Source organism: Blennius ocellaris, assembly GCF_963422515.1.
Source record: "Blennius ocellaris genome assembly, chromosome: 22".
NCBI classification, from domain to species: domain Eukaryota; kingdom Metazoa; phylum Chordata; class Actinopteri; order Blenniiformes; family Blenniidae; genus Blennius; species Blennius ocellaris.
In genome coordinates, this window is record NC_137671.1 from 21,132,731 (window position 1) to 21,146,448 (window position 13,718).

A 13,718-nucleotide genomic window follows, 5' to 3' on the forward strand; every position below is an offset into this window, starting at 1 on the left:
GTGGGTGATGGTGGGTCATGGTGGGTGACGGTGGGTCATGGTGGGTCATGGTGGGTGACGGTGGGTGAGGGTGGGTCATGGTGGGTGATGGTGGGTGACGGTGGGTGACGGTGGGTCATGGTGGGTGACGGTGGGTCATGGTGGGTGACGGTGGGTGACGGTGGGTCATGGTGGGTCATGGTGGGTGACGGTGGGTCATGGTGGGTGACGGTGGGTGACGGTGGGTCATGGTGGGTGATGGTGGGTGACGGTGGGTCATGGTGGGTGATGGTGGGTCATGGTGGGTGATGGTGGGTCATGGTGGGTGACGGTGGGTCATGGTGGGTGACGGTGGGTCATGGTGGGTGACGGTGGGTCATGGTAGGTCATGGTGGGTGACGGTGGGTGACGGTGGGTGACGGTGGGTCATGGTGGGTGACGGTGGGTCATGGTGGGTGACGGTGGGTGACGGTGGGTCATGGTGGGTGACGGTGGGTGACGGTGGGTCATGGTGGGTGATGGTGGGTGACGGTGGGTCATGGTGGGTCATGGTGGGTGATGGTGGGTGACGGTGGGTCATGGTGGGTCATGGTGGGTGACGGTGGGTCATGGTGGGTGATGGTGGGTGACGGTGGGTCATGGTGGGTCATGGTGGGTGACGGTGGGTCATGGTGGGTCATGGTGGGTGACGGTGGGTGACGGTGGGTCATGGTGGGTGATGGTGGGTGACGGTGGGTCATGGTGGGTCATGGTGGGTGACGGTGGGTCATGGTGGGTCATGGTGGGTGACGGTGGGTGAGGGTGGGTCATGGTGGGTGATGGTGGGTGACGGTGGGTCATGGTGGGTGATGGTGGGTGACGGTGGGTGACGGTGGGTCATGGTGGGTGACGGTGGGTCATGGTGGGTCATGGTGGGTGACGGTGGGTCATGGTGGGTCATGGTGGGTCATGGTGGGTCATGGTGGGTGACGGTGGGTCATGGTGGGTGACGGTGGGTCATGGTGGGTGACGGTGGGTCATGGTGGGTCATGGTGGGTCATGGTGGGTCATGGTGGGTGACGGTGGGTCATGGTGGGTCATGGTGGGTGATGGTGGGTCATGGTGGGTCATGGTGGGTGACGGTGTGTCATGGTGGGTCATGGTGGGTGACGGTGGGTCATGGTGGGTCATGGTGGGTGATGGTGGGTCATGGTGGGTGATGGTGGGTGACGGTGGGTCATGGTGGGTCATGGTGGGTTATGGTGGGTGACGGTGGGTGACGGTGGGTCATGGTGGGTGATGGTGGGTCATGGTGGGTGACGGTGGGTCATGGTGGGTGATGGTGGGTGACGGTGGGTCATGGTGGGTCATGGTGGGTGACGGTGGGTCATGGTGGGTGACGGTGGGTCATGGTGAGTCATGGTGAGTCATGGTGGGTGACGGTGGATCATGGTGGGTGAGGGTGGGTCATGGTGGGTGACGGTGGGTCATGGTGGGTGACGGTGGGTCATGGTGGGTGAGGGTGGGTCATGGTGGGTGATGGTGGGTGACGGTGGGTCATGGTGGGTGACGGTGGGTCATGGTGGGTGACGGTGGATCATGGTGGGTGAGGGTGGGTCATGGTGGGTGATGGTGGGTCATGGTGGGTGACAGTGGGTCATGGTGGGTCATGGTGGGTGAGGGTGGGTGATGGTGGGTCATGGTGGGTGACGGTGGGTCATGGTGGGTGATGGTGGGTGACGGTGGGTGACGGTGGGTGACGGTGGGTGACGGTGGGTCATGGTGGGTGACGGTGGGTCATGGTGGGTCATGGTGGGTGACGGTGGGTGAGGGTGGGTGATGGTGGGTCATGGTGGGTGACGGTGGGTCATGGTGGGTCATGGTGGGTGAGGGTGGGTCATGGTGGGTGATGGTGGGTCATGGTGGGTGATGGTGGGTGACGGTGGGTCATGGTGGGTGATGGTGGGTGATGGTGGGTCATGGTGGGTGACGGTGGGTGACGGTGGGTGACGGTGGGTCATGGTGGGTGACGGTGGGTGATGGTGGGTCATGGTGGGTGACGGTGGGTGAGGGTGGGTCATGGTGGGTGATGGTGGGTGACGGTGGGTCATGGTGGGTGATGGTGGGTGACGGTGGGTCATGGTGGGTGACGGTGGGTCATGGTGAGTCATGGTGGGTGACGGTGGATCATGGTGGGTGAGGGTGGGTCATGGTGGGTGACGGTGGGTCATGGTGGGTGACGGTGGGTCATGGTGGGTGAGGGTGGGTCATGGTGGGTGATGGTGGGTCATGGTGGGTGACGGTGGGTCATGGTGGGTGACGGTGGGTCATGGTGGGTGACGGTGGGTGACGGTGGGTGAGGGTGGGTGACGGTGGATCATGGTGGGTGAGGGTGGGTGATGGTGGGTCATGGTGGGTGATGGTGGGTCATGGTGGGTCACGGTGGGTGACGGTGGGTCATGGTGGGTGATGGTGGGTGACGGTGGATCATGGTGGGTGACGGTGGGTGACGGTGGGTCATGGTGGGTGATGGTGGGTCATGGTGGGTGACGGTGGGTGACGGTGGGTGACGGTGGGTGACGGTGGGTCATGGTGGGTCATGGTGGGTCATGGTGGGTGACGGTGGGTCATGGTGGGTCATGGTGGGTGACGGTGGGTCATGGTGGGTCATGGTGGGTGACGGTGGGTGACGGTGGGTCATGGTGGGTGACGGTGGGTCATGGTGGGTGATGGTGGGTGACGGTGGGTCATGGTGGGTGATGGTGGGTCATGGTGGGTGACGGTGGGTGACGGTGGGTCATGGTGGGTGACGGTGGGTGACGGTGGGTGACGGTGGGTCATGGTGGGTGACGGTGGGTCATGGTGTGTGACGGTGGGTCATGGTGGGTCATGGTGGGTGACGGTGGGTCATGGTGGGTCATGGTGGGTGACGGTGGGTCATGGTGGGTCATGGTGGGTGACGGTGGGTCATGGTGGGTGATGGTGGGTCATGGTGGGTGACGGTGGGTCATGGTGGGTGAGGGTGGGTCATGGTGGGTGACGGTGGGTCATGGTGGGTGACGGTGGGTCATGGTGGGTGATGGTGGGTCATGGTGGGTCATGGTGGGTGACGGTGGGTCATGGTGGGTCATGGTGGGTGACGGTGGGTGACGGTGGGTCATGGTGGGTGATGGTGGGTGACGGTGGGTCATGGTGGGTCATGGTGGGTGACGGTGGGTCATGGTGGGTCATGGTGGGTGACGGTGGGTGAGGGTGGGTCATGGTGGGTGATGGTGGGTCATGGTGGGTGATGGTGGGTGACGGTGGGTGACGGTGGGTCATGGTGGGTGACGGTGGGTCATGGTGGGTCATGGTGGGTGACGGTGGGTGACGGTGGGTCATGGTGGGTCATGGTGGGTCATGGTGGGTCATGGTGGGTGACGGTGGGTCATGGTGGGTGACGGTGGGTCATGGTGGGTGACGGTGGGTCATGGTGGGTCATGGTGGGTCATGGTGGGTCATGGTGGGTGACGGTGGGTCATGGTGGGTCATGGTGGGTGATGGTGGGTCATGGTGGGTCATGGTGGGTGACGGTGTGTCATGGTGGGTCATGGTGGGTGACGGTGGGTCATGGTGGGTCATGGTGGGTGATGGTGGGTCATGGTGGGTGACGGTGGGTCATGGTGGGTCATGGTGGGTTATGGTGGGTGACGGTGGGTGACGGTGGGTCATGGTGGGTGATGGTGGGTCATGGTGGGTGACGGTGGGTCATGGTGGGTGATGGTGGGTGACGGTGGGTCATGGTGGGTCATGGTGGGTGACGGTGGGTCATGGTGGGTGACGGTGGGTCATGGTGAGTCATGGTGAGTCATGGTGGGTGACGGTGGATCATGGTGGGTGAGGGTGGGTCATGGTGGGTGACGGTGGGTCATGGTGGGTGACGGTGGGTCATGGTGGGTGAGGGTGGGTCATGGTGGGTGATGGTGGGTGACGGTGGGTCATGGTGGGTGACGGTGGGTCATGGTGGGTGACGGTGGATCATGGTGGGTGAGGGTGGGTCATGGTGGGTGATGGTGGGTCATGGTGGGTGACAGTGGGTCATGGTGGGTCATGGTGGGTGAGGGTGGGTGACGGTGGGTCATGGTGGGTGACGGTGGGTCATGGTGGGTCATGGTGGGTGATGGTGGGTGACGGTGGGTGACGGTGGGTGACGGTGGGTGACGGTGGGTGACGGTGGGTCATGGTGGGTGACGGTGGGTCATGGTGGGTCATGGTGGGTGACGGTGGGTGAGGGTGGGTGATGGTGGGTCATGGTGGGTGACGGTGGGTCATGGTGGGTCATGGTGGGTGAGGGTGGGTCATGGTGGGTGATGGTGGGTCATGGTGGGTGATGGTGGGTGACGGTGGGTCATGGTGGGTGATGGTGGGTGATGGTGGGTCATGGTGGGTGACGGTGGGTGACGGTGGGTGACGGTGGGTCATGGTGGGTGACGGTGGGTGACGGTGGGTCATGGTGGGTGACGGTGGGTGAGGGTGGGTCATGGTGGGTGATGGTGGGTGACGGTGGGTCATGGTGGGTGATGGTGGGTGACGGTGGGTCATGGTGGGTGACGGTGGGTCATGGTGAGTCATGGTGGGTGACGGTGGATCATGGTGGGTGAGGGTGGGTCATGGTGGGTGACGGTGGGTCATGGTGGGTGACGGTGGGTCATGGTGGGTGAGGGTGGGTCATGGTGGGTGATGGTGGGTCATGGTGGGTGACGGTGGGTCATGGTGGGTGACGGTGGGTCATGGTGGGTGACGGTGGGTGACGGTGGGTGAGGGTGGGTGACGGTGGATCATGGTGGGTGAGGGTGGGTGATGGTGGGTCATGGTGGGTGATGGTGGGTCATGGTGGGTCACGGTGGGTGACGGTGGGTCATGGTGGGTGATGGTGGGTGACGGTGGATCATGGTGGGTGACGGTGGGTGACGGTGGGTCATGGTGGGTGACGGTGGGTGACGGTGGGTGACGGTGGGTGACGGTGGGTCATGGTGGGTCATGGTGGGTCATGGTGGGTGACGGTGGGTCATGGTGGGTCATGGTGGGTGACGGTGGGTCATGGTGGGTCATGGTGGGTGACGGTGGGTGACGGTGGGTCATGGTGGGTGACGGTGGGTCATGGTGGGTGATGGTGGGTGACGGTGGGTCATGGTGGGTGACGGTGGGTCATGGTGGGTGACGGTGGGTCATGGTGGGTGACGGTGGGTGACGGTGGGTCATGGTGGGTGACGGTGGGTGACGGTGGGTGACGGTGGGTCATGGTGGGTGACGGTGGGTCATGGTGGGTGACGGTGGGTCATGGTGTGTGACGGTGGGTCATGGTGGGTCATGGTGGGTGACGGTGGGTCATGGTGGGTCATGGTGGGTGACGGTGGGTCATGGTGGGTCATGGTGGGTGACGGTGGGTCATGGTGGGTGATGGTGGGTCATGGTGGGTGACGGTGGGTCATGGTGGGTCATGGTGGGTCATGGTGGGTGAGGGTGGGTCATGGTGGGTGACGGTGGGTCATGGTGGGTGACGGTGGGTCATGGTGGGTGACGGTGGGTGACGGTGGGTCATGGTGGGTCATGGTGGGTGACGGTGGGTCATGGTGGGTGACGGTGGGTCATGGTGGGTGACGGTGGGTCATGGTGGGTGACGGTGGGTGAGGGTGGGTCATGGTGGGTGATGGTGGGTGACGGTGGGTCATGGTGGGTGATGGTGGGTCATGGTGGGTGACGGTGGGTCATGGTGGGTGACGGTGGGTGACGGTGGGTCATGGTGGGTGACGGTGGGTCATGGTAGGTCATGGTGGGTGACGGTGGGTGACGGTGGGTGACGGTGGGTCATGGTGGGTGACAGTGGGTCATGGTGGGTGGCGGTGGGTCATGGTGGGTGACGGTGGGTGACGGTGGGTGACGGTGGGTCATGGTGGGTGACGGTGGGTCATGGTGGGTCATGGTGGGTGACGGTGGGTCATGGTGGGTCATGGTGGGTGACGGTGGGTCATGGTGGGTCATGGTGGGTGACGGTGGGTGAGGGTGGGTCATGGTGGGTGATGGTGGGTGATGGTGGGTGACGGTGGGTCATGGTGGGTCATGGTGGGTGATGGTGGGTGACGGTGGGTGACGGTGGGTCATGGTGGGTGACGGTGGGTCATGGTGGGTCATGGTGGGTGACGGTGGGTGACGGTGGGTGACGGTGGGTCATGGTGGGTCATGGTGGGTGACGGTGGGTCATGGTGTGTGACGGTGGGTCATGGTGGGTCATGGTGGGTGACGGTGGGTCATGGTGGGTCATGGTGGGTGACGGTGGGTCATGGTGGGTCATGGTGGGTCATGGTGGGTGACGGTGGGTCATGGTGGGTCATGGTGGGTGATGGTGGGTCATGGTGGGTCATGGTGGGTGACGGTGGGTCATGGTGGGTCATGGTGGGTGATGGTGGGTCATGGTGGGTGATGGTGGGTGACGGTGGGTCATGGTGGGTCATGGTGGGTGACGGTGGGTCATGGTGGGTCATGGTGGGTGATGGTGGGTGACGGTGGGTGATGGTGGGTCATGGTGGGTGAGGGTGGGTCATGGTGGGTGAGGGTGGGTGAGGGTGGGTCATGGTGGGTGAGGGTGGGTGACGATGGGTGAGGGTGGGTGATGGTGGGTGAGGGTGGGTGACGGTGGGTGAGGGTGGGTGATGGTGGGTCATGGTGGGTGACGATGGGTGACGGTGGGTGATGGTGGGTGAGGGTGGGTCATGGTGGGTGATGGTGGGTGAGGGTGGGTGAGGGTGGGTGATGGTGGGTGACGGTGGGTGATGGTGGGTCATGGTGGGTGAGGGTGGGTCATGGTGGGTGACGGTGGGTCATGGTGGGTCATGGTGGGTGATGGTGGGTGATGGTGGGTGACGGTGGGTGATGGTGGGTGATGGTGGGTGACGGTGGGTGATGGTGGGTCATGGTGGGTGAGGGTGGGTCATGGTGGGTGAGGGTGGGTGAGGGTGGGTCATGGTGGGTGACGGTGGGTGACGGTGGGTCATGGTGGGTGACGGTGGGTGACGGTGGGTCATGGTGGGTGAGGGTGGGTGACGGTGGGTCATGGTGGGTGAGGGTGGGTGACGGTGGGTGAGGGTGGGTCATGGTGGGTGATGGTGGGTGAGGGTGGGTGAGGGTGGGTGAGGGTGGGTGAGCAGCCCCCGACTCTTCAGGTGGCATGAGGACAGGCGTCCGGTGGAAGGGCCACCCCCTCCTTGTTGCTCAGTCCCAGTGTCAGCTCAGCAGCTGGGCTATTAATAGACTCCAGCCTCCACACTGAGCAGCAGCAGCTCCACCATGGCCACAACGACTCCCACCTGCATTGAGCAGCACTTTGACGCAGTCCACGTGTTCATTAGCACAGGCCACGTGCAGCGGGGTCCCATAGTAAAGGTCGTACGCCTCCAGGCCGGCCCCCCGGGCGATCAGCAGCTCCACGCAGTCAGAGTTACCTGGAAGAGTGACCCCAGGTTGGGTGAAAGTGAACACTGTGCCAAGGCAAAGTGAAGCGAGAGCAGGCACTCACCTCCCATGCAGGCTTCGTGCAGTGGCGAGGCCGTGCGGGAGGTGAGGGCGGGGTTGGCCTTGGCGCCGTGCTGCAGCAGCAGCCTCACGCAGTCCAGACTCCCGGCTGAGCAGGCGTCGCACAGCGGGGTGCTCCCGTCCACATTCCTGGCGTCCACCTGAGAACCAGCACAGAGCGCCAACCTTCACCTTGTGAGTGTGACTATGTGTCACTCATTACACTTTGGATTGGTACTGAAGGTGATTGATTGAAGAATGAGTGTCTTCCTACTGTGTTTGGACTTCAATGGATTGGTTGATGTGACTAATTGGACAAAGTGAGTATGAAAGATTAAACATTTTTCATTTAGTGGAATTTTAAATATTGGATACAGTAAAGGAATTGTATAGCTTTCATGACGCTCAGAATCCAGCATAGAGTTTTGCCTGATCTCCTGTAACGCCTGTTGAAATGGTGCAGTGTTTTCACCCTCCAGTAGCGAGGAGCCGACATGACCTTTGACCCTGCCTCACCTGGGCTCCGGCCTCCAGCAGCAGCTGCACGCACTGCGTCTGGCCGCGGAGGCAGGCCTCGTGCAGCGGTGTGATGGAGTCCACGGCCACCACGTTGACGGAGGCTCCGCTCCGGATGAGGCGCTGCAGCTGGCCGGCCTGGCCCAGGGACGCCGCCTTGTGCACCTCGGTTCTCTCTGCCCAGCAGCCTGTGAGCAAGCACACCACCGTGGACACCGTCAACCGTGGACACCGTCATGCTGCACAGCAGACACTCTTTCAAAGTGACTCTCATTGTGACGCTGGAAGTTCCAATAGTGTGTCGCATAAAATGTGCATCAAACTGGAGCATGTTGCCTCCCTGCTGCTTTTCACTCGGGTCCCACGGCTCGGCAAACTCCACCCACCCATCTTCTTTCCTGCTTCGTCTGTTGGGGTCCGCGGTGGCAGTGAGGGTGTTCACCCACATTACTAAGTGATGGTTGTGCCGCCATTTTGGACATCCGGAGAAGCAATAACCACAATAAATCACAAGTAAACGTTAGAAACGCAGCTCTCACACTGGGAGCACAAAGCCCAGCAGTGGTTCTGGTGCTCTGAGATCTCTTCGCAGCTCCTACAAGACATCTCGGGGGACAAGTCCACAACGCATGTGGACTGGACTGACTGACTCCCTGCCCCCTCCATGATGTGTGAGAGGGTGAAGAGCTGGTCCGTTGTTCCACGGCCAGGACACAATCCACATGAATCCTCCTGAACCTGAGGTCCTGTTGGTGGGACTCTTCCTTCCTGTACCCTCACACACACTTCCTCAGGGAGGCTGAGAAGGGCCATGCCCCGACAACAGGCATGCACTCCCTGGACCCCCTTTCTGAAAGTGGGGTCAACCACCCCGGCCTGCCAGTCCCACGCCCCCATCGACAACATCGCCTCGTCTCTTGACATCGCCTCGTCTCCACATCATCTTGTTTCAGTAATAATATACACAGCAGAGAAACACATACTCAACGTCTTCACAATTGAGATTTTTCTGAGACCACTACTATATGTGTCATGTTTCTTCAGACAGTGAACCTCAGTATCCTCAATCAACCCTCACACATGATTACATTCCCTCTCAGAGATACAGAAATAAGGCGTGTGTGTGTGTGTGTGTGTAGTCCTTTTAGTATTCTATTCAGTGTCTATGTGCACATGGTCACATTCTAAATGACTCCACTCTGACGTGTAACATCGTGTGAATCTCCTCAGTAGGAGTGTTGCAGGAATGGTCGGACAGAGGATGAAACTTCTTTCCCAAAAATAGAGCTCTTTTATTTTTCTGATTTTCAAAACTTTTTCTGAAAAACGGTGCAAGTATTTCCAGCGTTCAAAATGCAGAACAAAACACAGAAAAACCAAAACTATGAAAAATGCAAACGGGCTTGAAGTTTGCAGGCTAAGTCAATAGACCCTGCACTAAACCTCTACACAGCCACAATAGCTTCCACCACAACGGACCTCTGGAGCCTCTACTGGGCTCTTATACCTGCAGCCCTCCCACAGGTGAGCCCCCAACACCTGCACCGTGGAACCCTCCCCCGGCTTCGCCCCAGAAAGGAGGAAGTGCTGGAGTGAAGCTGGCGAGTCAACGGAAACATCTATGTGCTTGTAAGTTTGTTGAAACATTAAACTGAAAAACGGCCGTGTGTAAGTGTGTTTTGTTACCGGTAACATGTTTTAACAGATGAATGTTTAGAAATATGGCGCGTGTTGAAATGAGATGGTGAAACAAACAAAGAAATGCTCCATAATGGCAGCAGGCCTCCTGCACTCTGGAACAGATGGAGTGAGACGTTGTGGCACACTGTGGAGTGTGGAATGTTTAAACCAGGGAAACTAGACAGGAAACTATGGACATGAAATGTTCCTCACTGCAGGAGGTCAGCTGGTGTTTAGATATACCGGCAGGGAGCTGCCTGTGTGAGTGACTGGGTGTGTGACTGACTGGGTGTGTGACTGACTGGGTGTGTGACTGACTGGGTGTGTGACTGACTGGGTGTGTGACTGACTGGGTGTGTGAGTGACTGGGTGTGTGAGTGACTGGGTGTGTGAGTGACTGGGTGTGTGACTGACTGGGTGTGGTTGGGTGTGTGAGTGACTGGGTGTGTGAGTGACTGGGTGTGGTTGGGTGTGTGAGTGACTGGGTGTGTGAGTGACTGGGTGTGTGGGTGTGTGAGTGACTGGGTGTGTGAGTGACTGGGTGTGTGAGTGACTGGGTGTGTGACTGACTGGGTGTGTGAGTGACTGGGTGTGTGACTGACTGGGTGTGTGACTGACTGGGTGTGTGACTGACTGGGTGTGTGAGTGACTGGGTGTGTGAGTGACTGGGTGTGTGACTGACTGGGTGTGTGACTGACTGGGTGTGTGACTGACTGGGTGTGTGAGTGACTGGGTGTGTGACTGACTGGGTGTGTGAGTGACTGGGTGTGTGACTGACTGGGTGTGTGACTGACTGGGTGTGTGACTGACTGGGTGTGTGACTGACTGGGTGTGTGACTGACTGGGTGTGTGAGTGACTGGGTGTGTGACTGACTGGGTGTGTGACTGACTGGGTGTGTGAGTGACTGGGTGTGTGAGTGACTGGGTGTGTGACTGACTGGGTGTGTGAGTGACTGGGTGTGTGAGTGACTGGGTGTGTGAGTGACTGGGTGTGTGAGTGACTGGGTGTGTGAGTGACTGGGTGTGTGAGTGACTGGGTGTGTGACTGACTGGGTGTGTGACTGACTGGGTGTGTGACTGACTGGGTGTGTGAGTGACTGGGTGTGTGACTGACTGGGTGTGTGAGTGACTGGGTGTGTGACTGACTGGGTGTGTGAGTGACTGGGTGTGTGAGTGACTGGGTGTGTGACTGACTGGGTGTGTGACTGACTGGGTGTGTGACTGACTGGGTGTGTGAGTGACTGGGTGTGTGACTGACTGGGTGTGTGACTGACTGGGTGTGTGAGTGACTGGGTGTGTGACTGACTGGGTGTGTGACTGACTGGGTGTGTGAGTGACTGGGTGTGTGAGTGACTGGGTGTGTGAGTGACTGGGTGTGTGAGTGACTGGGTGTGTGACTGACTGGGTGTGTGAGTGACTGGGTGTGTGACTGACTGGGTGTGTGACTGACTGGGTGTGTGACTGACTGGGTGTGTGACTGACTGGGTGTGTGACTGACTGGGTGTGTGACTGACTGGGTGTGTGACTGACTGGGTGTGTGAGTGACTGGGTGTGTGAGTGACTGGGTGTGTGAGTGACTGGGTGTGTGACTGACTGGGTGTGTGACTGACTGGGTGTGTGACTGACTGGGTGTGTGACTGACTGGGTGTGTGAGTGACTGGGTGTGTGAGTGACTGGGTGTGTGAGTGACTGGGTGTGTGACTGACTGGGTGTGTGAGTGACTGGGTGTGTGACTGACTGGGTGTGTGACTGACTGGGTGTGTGACTGACTGGGTGTGTGAGTGACTGGGTGTGTGACTGACTGGGTGTGTGAGTGACTGGGTGTGTGACTGACTGGGTGTGTGACTGACTGGGTGTGTGACTGACTGGGTGTGTGAGTGACTGGGTGTGTGACTGACTGGGTGTGTGACTGACTGGGTGTGTGACTGACTGGGTGTGTGAGTGACTGGATGTGTGACTGACTGGGTGTGTGAGTGACTGGGTGTGTGACTGACTGGGTGTGTGAGTGACTGGGTGTGTGAGTGACTGGGTGTGTGACTGACTGGGTGTGTGAGTGACTGGGTGTGTGAGTGACTGGGTGTGTGAGTGACTGGGTGTGTGAGTGACTGGGCGTGTGACTGACTGGGCGTGTGAGTGACTGGGTGTGTGAGTGACTGGGTGTGTGACTGACTGGGTGTGTGACTGACTGGGTGTGTGAGTGACTGGGTGTGTGAGTGACTGGGTGTGTGACTGACTGGGTGTGTGAGTGACTGGGTGTGTGACTGACTGGGTGTGTGACTGACTGGGTGTGTGACTGACTGGGTGTGTGAGTGACTGGGTGTGGTTGGGTGTGTGAGTGACTGGGTGTGTGAGTGACTGGGTGTGTGACTGACTGGGTGTGTGAGTGACTGGGTGTGTGACTGACTGGGTGTGTGACTGACTGGGTGTGTGAGTGACTGGGTGTGTGACTGACTGGGTGTGTGAGTGACTGGGTGTGTGAGTGACTGGGTGTGTGAGTGACTGGGTGTGTGAGTGACTGGGTGTGGTTGGGTGTGTGAGTGACTGGGTGTGTGAGTGACTGGGTGTGTGACTGACTGGGTGTGTGAGTGACTGGGTGTGTGATTGACTGGGTGTGTGAGTGACTGGGTGTGTGACTGACTGGGTGTGGTTGGGTGTGTGAGTGACTGGGTGTGTGAGTGACTGGGTGTGGTTGGGTGTGTGAGTGACTGGGTGTGTGAGTGACTGGGTGTGTGAGTGACTGGGTGTGTGACTGACTGGGTGTGTGAGTGACTGGGTGTGTGAGTGACTGGGTGTGTGACTGACTGGGTGTGTGAGTGACTGGGTGTGGTTGGGTGTGTGAGTGACTGGGTGTGGTTGGCTGTGTGAGTGACTGGGTGTGTGAGTGACTGGGTGTGGTTGGGTGTGTGAGTGACTGGGTGTGTGAGTGACTGGGTGTGTGACTGACTGGGTGTGTGACTGACTGGGTGTGTGAGTGACTGGGTGTGTGACTGACTGGGTGTGTGACTGACTGGGTGTGTGAGTGACTGGGTGTGTGAGTGACTGGGTGTGTGAGTGACTGGGTGTGGTTGGGTGTGTGAGTGACTGGGTGTGTGAGTGACTGGGTGTGGTTGGGTGTGTGAGTGACTGGGTGTGTGAGTGACTGGGTGTGTGAGTGACTGGGTGTGGTTGGGTGTGTGAGTGACTGGGTGTGTGAGTGACTGGGTGTGGTTGGGTGTGTGAGTGACTGGGTGTGTGAGTGACTGGGTGTGTGGGTGTGTGAGTGACTGGGTGTGTGAGTGACTGGGTGTGTGAGTGACTGGGTGTGTGAGTGACTGGGTGTGTGAGTGTGTGTGTGGTTGGGCGTAAGCGTCACGGTCACTCCGTGACAAGGATATTGACAGAGAGGATGAGTTCAAACAAGATTTTGTTCGGGGTTTAAATTACTGCTTCTGAATGACTACCTTTTAATTTAATAGCCCACATCAATTTAAATACTGCAATTAAAATCAAAGTAAGGGGCAATCACAGCATATATGCCTTTTCCATGCTGGATTACAAGTATATTATTTTTAGCTGCTTCCAAGTTGCATTTCACCTAAATAAAATTCTGATTTTACACCTATTTATTATTTCTACCCGTTTGCTGCGATCTTAAAAGAAGTGTGAAGACAACGGAGTAAAGGCACCTCCAGACTAACATTTAGCAGGAAACCTGGCAGTGATGAAGTACTGCTGAAAAAACTGGCTTTTTAGGCAGGACTGTTCATACTCCGATAAGAAGCTGCCAAACTCGCAGACCACGCTTCCTCAAAACAGACCACGCCCCCTCAACAGACCACGCCCCTTCGACAGGCCACGCCCTCTCACAGCAGCGTTTTAACTTTTCAACTACGCAGTTTATTTCTCGCCTCCAGCGCTTTAGGAAATACATTTCTCTGAACTGTTTCACAAATAAAAGATCAAGTTTTTGTCCGAGCCGTGATGTTGGTCTGGTTTGAACCTCAAGAGCTGAGTGATGCGTTCAGGGGCATCATGTA

At 58.7% G+C, this 13,718-nt stretch overlaps 1 protein-coding gene across 1 annotated transcript in view; it reads right to left on the minus strand.

Annotated features, from left to right (window-relative positions):
• The window catches only part of LOC308146246 (ankyrin repeat and SOCS box protein 13-like), a 35,399-nt gene that overhangs the window by 19,430 nt on the left and 2,251 nt on the right, over positions 1-13,718 (minus strand). The window contains exons 2-4 of the mRNA XM_080517973.1: positions 8,023-8,210; positions 7,511-7,667; positions 7,302-7,436 (exon numbers count right to left, since the gene is read on the minus strand). Of these exons, the coding sequence (XP_080374099.1) occupies positions 7,302-7,436; positions 7,511-7,667; positions 8,023-8,210 (480 nt within the window). The remainder of the gene's footprint in view (positions 1-7,301; positions 7,437-7,510; positions 7,668-8,022; positions 8,211-13,718) is intronic.